Here is a 14,084-nt window from a genome sequence, read left to right on the forward strand (position 1 = left end):
TATGAAAAGAACTCTGGAGAGCTGTTCTTAAGTTAAAAGCTGTCCATTTTCCTATGTACTCAACAAACTCTACACTCTTTGTGCCTGATAATACGGACATTAAACATGTGGTGCAAAACATACTTCATGAGCTTTTAGAGAAAATGTGCTATCATGAGTCAATGAGGTACCTCATGAAGTACATTTCTGAAAATAGGACTTCTTATTAAGGTATCTTTAAGGCAATCAGTCAATGAATGCCACTATATAATCTGTCAATTTGAAGCTTTTGCCTGCAGGGGTCAGTGTAAGTGCAAAGCAAAGTCTGAAACCCTACAGAACACTGAAACACTATATACAATGACAAACCAACAGGAAGACTAACTAAAGATACACAGAACTGGAATGGAATGGAATAGATAAGTAGCTTCAACAAGGTCAATCTACCTCCACTTTTCTAATGTGATGGTTTTAGCTAGCTGTAAACACACTGACAGAAGATATACATCCTCTTAAAGGAAGTTGACATTATTCAACAGACTATATCAAAAAGAAAATGCATATGTACAAATAAATATACACTCACAGTTTGCATAAGAAAATCATTTACACTGACTAAGATCAGGTCTTCTTTTTCACATTTTAAGTATTCATTCATAATAAATCATTACAAAAATTTTTTTTTTTTCATCAAAAAACTTTTAAACCTTTTGTTTAAATTAAAATGTAAAAAAAGAGAAAAACATAATGATGACCAATTAATAGAACAGAACAAGTGAAATAAAAAGTGTGGAGGAGTGAGGATATGGTCACAGAGAGGACTCGTACTGAAGGAGCTCATAGAGAAGTGGCCCGTCCCTGTACCTGATCCCTACAGCCGAGGGGCTGATAAACTGCAGGATATTAATGGTCCTTCTCAGGCGCCGGTCCACAAAGTGAGCATCCCAGGCTGGGTAACGTTTGCGGGGCATGTCGATCTTGATGAGAGGCCCCTCTGGTCGATGGCGGCCCGATGGCGTGGCGGGTTCAGGGGAGCGCACCTGAAACACTGGTAGACAGGTGTCTGCTGTGGAGTCATCTTGCTGCCCATAAACTGTTGTAGATGCCCGGCTTGGGGTTGTCTGTGCAGCATAATGACCCGGGGTTGGTGCCATTGGTTCGGCCTCGGGGGGTAAAGGAAGGCCCCAGAGTAGATCGGCACAGCAGGAGCTGGCTAGCACCCTCATTCTAGGGCCCATGGGGTGAAGGACCCCATAGTAGATGCCCATGAAGACCACTCCTGAGGCAAAACTTAGATAAACGCCACACAGGACTGGCACTGCATAAGAGTCTGTGGTGGTTGGGTCTCTGTAGGCGTACCACAGACAAGTGAGCACCGTGTTCTCGGCAAGCACCACAAAGTAGTAGATCATCATCCGGTAGCGTGTCTGGCCTTCCTTCACATTAAACCAGCAGAATATGTAGACAATGCCAACTACCATGTTGAATAGCACCTCTTCCCACTTGGACATGCAGAAATCAGTGCCTCCATGCACAATCCAGAAGGCCATGGCACACCAATGCATCACCACGAAAATGCCAAAGTAGATGTGGAAGATGGATGCAAAGAGAGCAAAGGAGAGCACCCGTGAAGAAATGGTGAAGAGCCTCCAGAAGATGTGAACCAGTGCCCCTCGATAGCTCATGCTCTTCTTGTCATCTCTGGAGTCCCTCAGGAGCTTATGGTAGGAAGCTAACACCCAGGACAGAGACATCAGCGAGCCTAATAAAGAGACACCTGAAGGAAATGTAACAGAAATATATTTAATTCTGGTAGCAATCTATCATTGCTACTGCTCTCTGAACATATTGTGTGTCTAGGAAACCCAGACTTTTTCTAAACTTACTGACAGTAGAAATAAGTAAGACTCGGTGGAGGTAAAGAGGTAGATTCCTTACACTGCAAAGTCTCAGCCCGGTTCTTCTGGATCATAATGCAAAGTTGTAGCACCAGTTGGGGAGCACTCTCTAAGAACGTCTCGAGCAGCCGAAGCATGTTGACATCAGCATACTCATACATCATGGCCCAATAGAATCTCCGTCTGTGTCTGGTCTGACGCCGGCTCTGGATGCCCAGATACATAGTCCGAATATATCTGTGGGGGAAAAGTGAACACTGATAAAATATGCGCTATAGAAAAAAGTACCACAAGCAGAGTGTGAATAGCAACCCAAGGGCACTGTGTGGCATTGCAGAGATAGATCTTCATTCCAGGGAAAGACATCAATGGAATTCAGGAGCTAATTGAATCTTATTATACTGTTTAATGCTTCACAACTGCAAGTACAATTAAATAGTAACGATCCACTGAATAACATTCCTAGCACAAGGTGAGAGACACTTGCTTAAAGGATATGAACACAATTGTAATGTGACTCTTAAGTACAGATAGACACATATAAGCCTTAACCATATTTTCAGTTTCTAACAGTCTATTTATTTCATGCTTTATGCTCATTGTTGTAAAGAGAGGTTGTTTATATATGGAGTCCTTGGAAATGTATTAATCCCTTAAAGTCGTAAAAGCAGACTCACTTTCCTCACTACTGCAGCTACCCATTTGTTTCACTGTAGTTATTGCATAATATATAGTAGACAATGATTATGTTATTTGGGGTTTTCCACCATACCACTAAAGTTCACCTGTAGTCCTTCAGGTTTGTAAGGTCAATCTCAAATGTATCTTGTCACTTCTTTCTACTGAAGGAAGAGAAAAACAAAGCGAGTGAGATAAAGAGAATGGCCTACCATAAGCCTAATTTTCTCACTATGTTTCTCTTTTCTCACAGTATTTACCCCAGTATTTAAGTCATCTTTCCTACCTTCAGAAACTTTTATGAATTATACTTTATGCTCTGGGGTGTCAGGGCAATTTTACGCCTACAAAATTTAGTGGATTTTTCTTCTGTGCTCGTTTCCAAGACGGGTACTAATAGCAAAGACGTCACCTCATGACTGTGACCGTGACCGCATGTGTGTAGCCTATAAAAAGGCTACTTCATTACTTCACATTTGTCCTACATCCTCTTTTTTGTCTTGCTGAGGAAAGGAAGCAACAGATTCATGATAAAAAGAAGCACCCACAAATCCTTGCAATACATAGCATAAAACGTTTCTGTTAAATCTCCACCATCAAGCGGAGTATGCTGAACTTTATTGGTGATTTGTCAATATGAGCTACCTACTGGGAGAGCTGTATTGCTTCTTTTGGCTCTCTGCTGAGAATGCACAGTAATTCATACAAGAACACTTCATTCATTTAGCAACATTTAATTAGCATATTTAATTCATTCATTCACCTTCAGCCACCTGTCACTCTATTCAGTCTATATCACTATTCAGATTTGAGCCCAGTGTGGATGTGCTTGTCCACAATGTCTTTATCAATTTGCCAAAAAATAAACCCTGACCAGGGGGTTAGTAAGGATGAATGAATGAACAGTGTTAACCTCTGTATGTTTATAGACCTGGTCACTGTTTGTCTTGTGATCTTCATATCTGACTGTTTGCTTTCACCTGATACGCCTCAGTCTACAAAAGACTGCCAACTGTCATACATGCTGCAGAAATGCAGAAGGGCACAAAGCAACCAACCAATGTAGCTGGGAAAAGAGCTAGGAAAAGAAGGTGAGCTCCTTTATGAATATGAGGTAATTACTGTGTTGGAAAGCAGAGTCAGTGGAGACTTGGACACCTGCTTCACATGTAGAGACAGACCACTTTGCATAACTTGCCACCAGTTCCTGTGCAGACCGACAGGTCCAGGAGGAAATGGATGATCCACCTCTCTACCTCTTAATTAAAACATAAACAATATGAAGAATATGGGACAGAGAGCTATCAGTGGATGAAATGAGATGCAGTACACAGCATGAAACACAATAGTAAGATAACAGAAGACCAGAACACAAGAAAGGTTCAACTATGTACAAATACTGACCAAATCAAAGTTTCACCTGAAGAAGCTGAACATTTATAAATAGACTGTCAGTGGTAAACTGGTTACGCACCCAGATCAAAATAAAGTACAGCAGTTTTACAAACTGACCGGTTATCATCTTGTAGAAACATCATTACTGAAGTGATGCTTATTCACCATTAGGTTCAGTGTGAGCTTTGAGTGGCCTCCCTTAATAAAGATCAGCCTCCCAGTTCAATCACTGCAAACCTCAACATGGAGTAACGATGTTTTGATCGGTCATGATTTCCTATAGAAAAAGGTATCTGGATTTACCAACCAGTAAAAAAGAAGATACTAGTGTACATAAGAAACCATTGTGATGACTTTGATATGCAGTCTGCAATGGAATCAAACCACCCTTATGTAAGAAAGTACAATAGTAGGTTACATATGCAACTGTGGTTCTGCTCCGGTTAATGTGAATGATGTAGTCGATGGCATAAATGCTCAGCTAGGAAAAAATCGACTAGTTCCAGAATTAACTCACCCTGGCGTTCCTTAAGTTAGTCAGAGAACCATGGGTACATGACGTCACCCTCCCATTTCATCCAGGCTTGGGACCAGCACTGAGAGTTGGGAGTACAGGATTCTGCCACTGGACCACCAGGAGGCTAGTTTACAGGTTCTAAATTCCTCACCATTGAAAATATGGCCATTACTTGTAATAAAATGGCATGCTTTGCTCTGGTCATGCTTCATACTGAACTCAGCTAATGCTGCTGTGCTATATATATATATATATATATATATATATATATATATATATATATATATATATATATATATATATATATATATGTATGTATATCTATATCTATATCAGATAAGATGCCTATAAATTTAAAAGTTAAAAAATATTTTTACATGCTGAACTGTAATCATATTTGTGGGATATATTAATAAAATAATTTTTCGATAACAGTGAGTGCAGAACATTGTGCAGTAGACAAAAAGCATGTTTTTAGCAGTAGGGAAACGGTATAAGAAATCAGTAGCATGTGCATAATTCTTTTAAGAACACAATGTCCTGTTCACTTCTGCACTCACACCAAACTGCCATGCTGTCTAACAGCTTGGCAAAGATACATGCAGGATAGTTTATGAGGAGTGTCAATTAAGCTTGGCAGCATGTTCAGTGAGTCATGCTGCTTAGGACTGACTGTAGACAAATTAGCCCTGACAAAATGAGCTTGAGTTTTGATTTCTCACACAAACTCACGCATTTGCACACACTCTAAGAAAGAATACATGATCATCCATCATCTGTACCTGCAGCCATACTGGAACACTCCACATGTGAAGATTCAAAATTTACAAATTCATACTTAGCCATTATTAATATAAGGATTTTTTTGGAAAATTGGACATAAATGCCAAGAAAGTCTCAAATCTAAAACCATAAAATGGTAATAATTTCCTTGCTAAAATACGACTTAAACTTGAACATGCAAGACGTTAGGTTTACTAGTTTGATTAAGACCAAAATAGCAAACCAAACAAGTGACAAGACAAAATTAGGAAATATGAAGAAGGCAATGTTTAAAACACTTATCAAGACAGGCAACAAAGTGTTGCTGACAACAATGTAATCAAGGATGGCCCCTATGAAATATGCTGGCGTACTTTCAGTGTCTGATCCACTATCTGAAGCCTTCCCTGTGAAACAGAGTTGGCAAGCTTGAAAACTGAACAGGGAGACTCGTGATATGTGGTAACGACACGACAGGTGAAGATTATAAGTTACTCTCTTGATTTCTTTGATTATATTTTAAAAGACTTGGTTGTTATTTCTGTAAACAGTGTCAATGTGTGAACTGGGCAGTTGAACAGCTCAGGTAAATCTAATCGGGCATAAAGTGAAGAGGAATCAACCAATTACTCTTTTAATTTGCCTAGGCACAGATTTACCACTAGTATACATGGAACCTTGGCCTAGAAGCACACGAGACACAGCTTAATAAATATTTGTTGAGTTGATGTCAGGTGTTCATTGGCAATGGAGTGCTATGAGCACAAGTTACCACAGCTTTGTGAAGATTCAACATGAAATTTTGCAAGACAGTGTTGTTAATGGTGGACTTGGAACCAACTGCATATTTGTAAGATGGGAACCTGGATTATGTGAGATAGTGAATTCTGGTAAAGAATAAGTAAAATCACCCATTAAGAAGTGACAGAAGATGGGGTGAAAAAAAGTATATTTGATTTGCAAACTCTGTAGGTTTTTGAAGCTGTGGAAAGTCACTCGGTTACTGCTGGTTTGTTGGCTTTGTCCCTCTTGCTTTATGATATAACTTAGAAAGATGACTTGTGGAAATCATATTTCTCTATTTTAAAAAGTATGGCTGATTAATGAGTTGATTAAAATGTCTTTAAGTCTATCAAACATGTTCTGAATACACCATTAATGCAGCAGTTCATATGTTTTTAGATAGTACTAAACTGTAAAAAGTTCTAAAATCATGCTTGGTGAAAATTTTGGCTGTTCTGTATCTGGGTATTTTCTTGTGATCTTGTTTAGTTTACAAATCATCTCTGCATGTATGAAGACCCCTTCTAATCTTCAGCACAAACAAGAATCATGCAGAAGTTTGCATCAGAAATGTCTTGTATCAGAACTTCTTAGTAAAAGTCTATTGTTATGTGATTTACAATATGATGCATCTGTTCATTCCAAGAATCCTAGATTTCAGGGTTATATCCTGTTAAGCATTATTCACATAAAATGAACATGTAAATGTGACAATAAAACATTTAAAACAGACATTGTATTTTATCTAGGTGTTATAAAAGAATATACTGGTCCTTTAATCCACAGCTAACAATTAGAAACTCTTTAAAATGTGTCATAATAAGATCATGAAATTAATCAGAACTGCATTTGCTTCTGAGAATGAAAATTAAAGAAGGAATTAGGCTGGTAGAATCCCCAAAATATTCACCACATGGGAGAATTCTATATAAAATTCTCTTTTGATGTACTTTGCAGTAGATGTTTCTGTGTTACAGCTCAGATGAAAGACACACACGTCTGTGTAATCCCACAAGAGCCTCTGGCGTTTTTCTGCAAAGAGCTTCCTGGGGAGAGCGTTCAAACAGGCTCTCCTCTTCAATAGACTTCACTGAACAAATACACAGGAAGAGGAAGTGCCTGGCTCAGCAAAATACCCTCCATCACAGACAGTGGATTTAAACAAAATGCTGAAATGTATTTTGATAGAGAACATACCTTGGGGACAAGTGAAAATCAGGGTTATACTTCAGACCAAATTAATAAGTGTTTAGTTATGCTACTGTTATAGAATAACTGGGAAATGTAACTCTAAGACACAGAAAAAGATCAAACAAATGTGAATAAATGGAGAGATAGACTTACAAGCACCTAGCTCCATGAGCCATTTTTTCTCTTTAACCTCTGCTGAGAGAATAAGTGTAAACTTTCACTTTAAGGAGCATCAGTCCATCTGGGCAACTAAAGTAAAACAAACAGAAAAGAATGGTATCATGAAATGAGAATGGGGTGAAGGCAGACATACAAAAAATAAAAACAAACTGACAAAATCATGGTATAAAAATTATGCTGAATGAAATTAATAAGATAAAAGCAGATGAAAACGTTTCACAAATAAAAAAAGGCCAACAGTCATTGAAGCCTCAGTTGTAATTAAAAATCATTTTGAAATATTACATCCAGACGGATTGAAAAATCCATTCTGTGTAATTCAGTAAGCATATTTCAAAGACTAAGAGTAAGGTCACATGGAGTTGAAAAAATAAAAAGCCTATTAGAAATCCTTTAATTTATATTTTTAATTATGTATCATATTCCTTCATTTCTCTGCTCTGCTGCTTCTCACTGGACTGTAACAGAAACTACTAGCTCCTCTGTTGTGTCGTATAAAACTTTCAGCATGGAGAACATTATGTTCTAAACCCAAGAGTATTAAAAACAGATCTCACACTGGGTAGGTGTCTTAGCCAGGAAAATGATTCAAAGCTGTGTAATTGTTTAGCCAGTGCTTGTTTGTGGTGAGTACTCAGGAGCAGCATGTGCCTGACGCCGGAGGACAGAAAGCCCTCTTGCATTTGGCATAATTACACAGAGCCATTAATATCGATTCTAGAACTGCCTTCTGAAAGATGTAGCACTGAATCATCAACAGCACAACCCTCAAAGTGAAAAGGGTAGGACTGGAGTCAGCACCTTCTTTTCCTGAAAAATATGAACCACTATGTGTCCTTGAGTTGTTTATCTTGTTGTTTCGTCCAACATATTTCTCTGGGTTTTCACTGCTATTCCACAATATTTTGCACTGCCCTAGATTTATATGGAGAGGTTCATGGACTCAGGAGGATCTAATGGCTTGCTTAAGTGTGAAACACTGCATCACTGCTTATATCAAGCATCATCTCAAGGTGACTATATTTGGCTATTTTAAACTCTACAATTATACTGATGACGGTTCAGTGTAATTTTTGGTGGCAAAAGACCACTGCATTTAGTGCAAGGGGAAACTAAATGGAGAAAACTGTAGACTGGGATAACTGATTGCAGAAGAGTAAGTTCCATGTTAAAGCCAACTGCTGTCACGCAATAGCTGACTGGAAATGGAAAAGTGTAGGGTATTAATGGGGTGCAGTAGAGCACTAAACACACAGTGGGAATTCAGGCCAGTGTGCCAAGACTACCATCTGGGTATGACCAATCTCCAACTGCTGGTCTATGGTGCACTGAAGAAACTTTACATACTGTAAGCAATCATTTGTGACATGTCAAGATGATACTCTCATTACTTCCATTCATTCACCGACTCACCTGTACCCTTTATCCTATACAGGGTCATGGGGAGCCTGTAATCTATCCCAGGGGACTAGGTGAGGGACACTCTGCGTGGTATGGAACAATCACCCACTATCACAGAGCCAGTCTTAGGACTGGGGAGGAAATGCATGTCTTAGGACTGGGGAGGAAACCCCTGAAGCCTGGAGAGAACATGCAAACTTATCACACATGGCACAGAGGCAGGAATCAAGCCTCCATCCCAAGAGCACATTTTATGTAATAATAAAAAAAAAGATAACAGGTTCCTTAATATACTGGGACTTTGTTATCAATTCACTTCTGCATTTTAGAATCTGCTTATATCAGTAATAGCCTAGGCTGAAATAAGAAGACTGCAAATCTGGCTTGTGGCCACAGGAAAAATGCTTTATTTTCAGTAGGCTTAAAGGGGATTTTCATGCCAGCCAAACTCTACATCAAGACTGCACTCTTACCACTCCAATCAAGCCTCATTATAGTTAGCTTTGCCAAGGGCAGCATATGTGCATATCCAGTGAGCTTAAATGGTGCTGATGGGAAGCAAGCGTTTGCATGAGTCTGCCAGCTTTGTGTTCCATGTGTTTGGACAAGCTTAGGGAAACAATCCAACAGAATCTGTCAGTTCATTATTTCTGTAGAAGTAACTCATAACTCAAATATTTCACTGGGCTGTGCTTCCTGACACCCAGACTTGAATATCACTCCTGAACTTGGCACAAGCACTGAAAACTAATCGTTTTTTACTATTTATTTACATTTTCTACTGTAACCTAAAATTAAAATAACCTAAATATTATAATTACAATAGTTCTGAACATATCTCTTCGAGACCGCCATTTAGCTTATTTTTTTTATTAAATCTGTTGATTAATCACAAATTTCAATCAAATTCAAATTCATTCAAAGAGATTCAATCGGTTTCAAATTCATCAAACCTACAATTCCTAGCCATCCAGCTTCTCCAGATTACTTCAAAGATCTGTCTCTTCTAATCAGCAAAGCTGCCTTTCTATTATTAAAAAATTTAAATGATTGGCCTCCAACCCTGATATTATCCTAGTTGAAATTCTAAATATTCCCATATTATAGCAGGAAACCATGGTTCCAGTGCAAGAGTAAAAGATGTGGATAGAAGCAAAACTGCTTATTTATTTGTAACTATTTTGTATTATGTTTTCAGCTCCTGATAATGCAGAAAGTGCTGAAGTCTGAGCCTTTTCAAGCTGCCACTACCACATATATAAATAATGGCTAAAAGATCATTTATGGTGTAATCACAAAAAATCATACTAAGTTGAATAAATATTTAAAGTTTTATACAACACTATGTCAGCTTCTTTACCATTGCATGTTAATAATCAGAAACCATATTTTCCAGCTTTCAGCTGTGTTGTTCAGTGGTTTCGGTGGTTCTTAAACTCGAAAAAGCAAAAATGGATTTATTTATTTTTTTAATGATTATAATGCAGAATCTGCTGCTTAAAAAAGCACATAAGCACTAGTAATGCAATGCAAATGGTAATGCAATAGTTCATGAACTTTCCTTCCAGGCAAATGTAGATTTGAAATTATACATTATATCTACTTGGGTTATTTATTATCTACCCTAAATATTAGTTTAGAAATAGGTAGCTTCAAGTTAAATTCAACTCTTTTTTTTTCTCTAATCAGTAACTAAGTCATTGAGTTTTCATGTGGAAAATGAAACAAATGCTTTTTGTTTCTGTGGCCACATATAATGAACAATTATAATCCGTATTCATACATTTTGTTTTTGTTTTATTGAAATCAACAAATGTAAACTACCAACCCATTAGATCTAAATAAAACATTCTATCAGTATTGAAAATGTCAGGGATATATTGTGGTTTAGGCATGAATAAAGACTATTGCATGAATAATGACGGTCTGTATCATTTATACCTGGATGACTGAAAATCTTCACAGACTTAAACATCCTTGCAGGAACAGTCGGATCAAACGAATGTAGCGAGTGTACACTCTGGTATGATGTCATGCAGCCCAGATGTGAAGGTTGAGACCATGGAATACATTCACCAGCACATCAGCATTTTTCAGGGAACTGTAAGAGTGGCAACCAAAACGATCTTCCTACTTCTCACCATGACTTGTATGATTAATAATCCACTGCACTCTCAAGAAGTCTACTTTAAAATTGTTCAACACTGTTGCATTTGTATATAATTGCATATCTTCTGCCCGCCACCGTTATTCTGGTGGTATACTTAAGGATGATACCATGGTAAGGATGAAGCAGGGTTATCACAGCTATCACAGGGTTGCATGTGTAAGGGAGTGTGCTTGAGCATGAGGGAGAGTGAAAAAAAAAGGCAGCACATCATAGCACTGGCGTCCGAAAGCCCAGCCTTACCTCCACACTTGGCCCATTTGTAGAAGATGCACCAGCACTTGCCATGTCCAGATGGAGATGTGGCAGCATGCATGTCTGCCGTACTTGCCTGCGCTCAGTCCAGCGGTGGCTCTTCGGCTGAGACCCTGCACCGGACCGAGGCCTCCGCCCGTGTAGTCCTGCACGAACCACCTGAAGCTGAGGATCTGCACGAGCACGGACGGAGCGAGCACGAAGAAGAGCGTGAGCCCGAACCACGCATAGTCCCTCTTCCTATAGTAATCCACGGCCAACAAAACGTCCGTGCCAACGTCCCAAAAGAACACAAGCATGGCCAGCACGATCCACAGACAGTCCAGCCATAGGCGCTCCTCCGCTCCTCTTCCTCCTCTCCGGTTCCCCTTCCTCGTGAGGGAGCGCAGGCACGCGCTCCGGCAGCCCCAGTAACACGACGACGACTTACAGCAATGGCAGATGTGGATGGCCGCGCTGTCCAGCTCGTCGTCGTTTGCCGTCGTTTCATCCTGCTCATCCAGCTGCGCGAACCCGGTAACGACCCCCACGCCATCGGATTTCACTGCCATCTTGCTAGCCGAAACGTTTCGTCCCCCCTTCCTCCGTTTCAGGGCTGGTGACGTCACTTCCCAAATACCTGTGCTCCGCAGCCTCAGCCCACGAGCGTGAGAACTTCATTAATCTGCAAATCTTGTGAATTTATGAACAAGCGTGTCTAATGCTCGGGCTTGTACTTTTTTGCATTTAAGTACAGTGACGATATCACAATATTTTTGCAGGCACAATTATTGAATGTTAGCCCCCCCCCCCATATATATATATATATATATATATATATATATATATATATATATATATATATATATATATATATATATATATAAATATGATTTATCTTCAGTAGGCACTTTATTCAGCAACCCAGGTGGACAAAGTGAGAACATGTAAAACTCAGCACAGACAGTAACCCAAGGTCAGGATCCAACCAGGGACCCAGGAGTCCATCACAGTCCATCACATTTTCAGTCCATCACATCTGAAATGCAGTGCAGGTAATATATAAGAAATCCAATACATAACTTTAGTACTGTAAATTAATGGCAGAAATTATATTTAGTTCATCATGCAATGCCAGTACTTTATGAACATTAAGAATCCTAATTCACATTTGCATTTCATGTTTTCCCTGATGGAAAATATTTCTCATATTTCTTTCCCAGCTGGCCATGCACCTCCAGGGTTGGGGATTGATTCCTGCCCTGGGTGTACGGAGTTTGCATGTTCTCACTTTGCTTCAGAAATTTCCTCTGGGTGGGGATGTTTTAGCCTAGTGGTTAAGGTTGTGGATTTGAATCTCAGGTTCACCAACCTGCCACTTCTGGGCCCCTGAGCAAGGCCTTTAACCTTCAATTGCTCAGGTGTATAAGTGGAAAAAATAATAAGTCACTCTGGATAAGGGCATCTGCCAAATGCTGCAAATGTACTTCAGTTCCCTTCCCCAGTCCAAATACACATTTTGTAGGCTGGTTGGCATCTCAAAATTGTTTGTAATTTATGAATGGGTTTGTGATTGTGCCCTGTGATAGATTGAAACCCTGCACAGGGTGTCCTCTACCTTGTGCCCTGGGTCACCTAGGACAGACTCCAGGCTCTCCACAACACTGCATAGTATAAGCAGTTCAGAAAATGGATGGATAAATATTTCCTCCCTTTTCATGCTTATTCCAGGATCTCTGATTTGGTCTTGAGCTTGGGGTTCCTTTCTAGAGTTCTGCATGTTCTCATGAGTTTGACCAGGGTTCTCCAGTTTCCTCCTACAGCACAAAATTGCAGGAAGTTGAATAGTGCACTATGATGGATTTTCATCCTTTCTGAGGTGTATTCTCATGCTTTACACCCAGTGTTCCTTGGACTGCCACTGAATCCACTACAATATCCTAGCAGATACTGAAAATAAATGAATGAATAACTATTTTCTTCTTGTTCATGTCTATTCTAATCTATTCTATTCTTATATCAAAACAATTTACTTGATGTAATAAGGAGATTAATTTGTAAATTACCATAGTATCCATTCAGCTCCACATTTAATTTCAAGCTGCAATATATTTGAGGAGATTGTATGTTTCAGAGCCTCTGCTTTCATTCAACATAAAAACTGCCAAGATTAGCACAACCCAGTGCCGTGTCACAGTTACTGCAAAAGTATAACTTCAGTGAAGGAACACAGAATACAAGATGCACACTCCAATAAACATAAAGGTTTCCTGGTATTACAGGCAGTGTTTCTTCTCCTCTCAGTTATGATACCAGTAAAGAAAGCCTTGTGGTCATTTAATTTTGGCCTAAACTACAAATTGTACCATTTGTGCACATGTGGGCTTCTCTTCTTCTTCTACTATTCTAGAGCATGCATTTTTTATGAAATCAAATGCTGGAGTAATATTCTCTAGGGAAAACAGAGTGAATTCTGCATGAGTGTGGGTTGAATAATGCAATGCACAAAATTGCCTTCAGATCCCTGGAGAAGAATATTGCTTTCATGTGCTTGTAAGAGGAGCAGGCGTGCAATAATATATCCACGTATGTCTTACATCACTATTGTAGAAATCACACTGTAGTCAATAGTTTCAAGGTCTGCTTGAGTTGACAAACTGTACAATTATTTGTTCATTATTAGGGCTTCTTTGTATAATAAATTTGAATAAATAAATCACTTAATGATTTACTAATGATAAAGCAATCAGACATTCCGATTTCTAATTAACAGAAATGTATTCAGTAATTACTGTGATAGTAATAGGAAAGATGTGTAGTTCCAGAAATTAGGAATGTAAGTTCAGGCGGCTTATTAATTAACTTATACTGGTAATATAAGAGCAGATTTGGCGACTAT

General features: G+C 39.0%; 2 protein-coding genes across 2 annotated transcripts in view; one reads left to right on the forward strand and one right to left on the reverse strand.

Moving 5' to 3' along the window:
• Positions 1-14,084, forward strand: part of plaat1l (phospholipase A and acyltransferase 1-like) — a 125,487-nt gene that overhangs the window by 52,760 nt on the left and 58,643 nt on the right. The gene's annotated exons all lie outside the window — the stretch shown is intronic.
• xkr6a (XK, Kell blood group complex subunit-related family, member 6a) lies at positions 742-11,783 on the reverse strand. The gene is made up of 3 exons (XM_060879164.1): positions 11,195-11,783; positions 1,918-2,114; positions 742-1,756 (listed from the first exon to the last, which is right to left on the reverse strand). The coding sequence occupies exons 1-3, from the start codon at positions 11,755-11,757 to the stop codon at positions 789-791; spliced, it is 1,728 nt and encodes a 575-aa protein (XP_060735147.1). The 5' UTR covers positions 11,758-11,783; the 3' UTR covers positions 742-788.

This window comes from Tachysurus vachellii, chromosome 10 (genome assembly GCF_030014155.1).
Source record: "Tachysurus vachellii isolate PV-2020 chromosome 10, HZAU_Pvac_v1, whole genome shotgun sequence".
Classification (NCBI taxonomy): domain Eukaryota; kingdom Metazoa; phylum Chordata; class Actinopteri; order Siluriformes; family Bagridae; genus Tachysurus; species Tachysurus vachellii.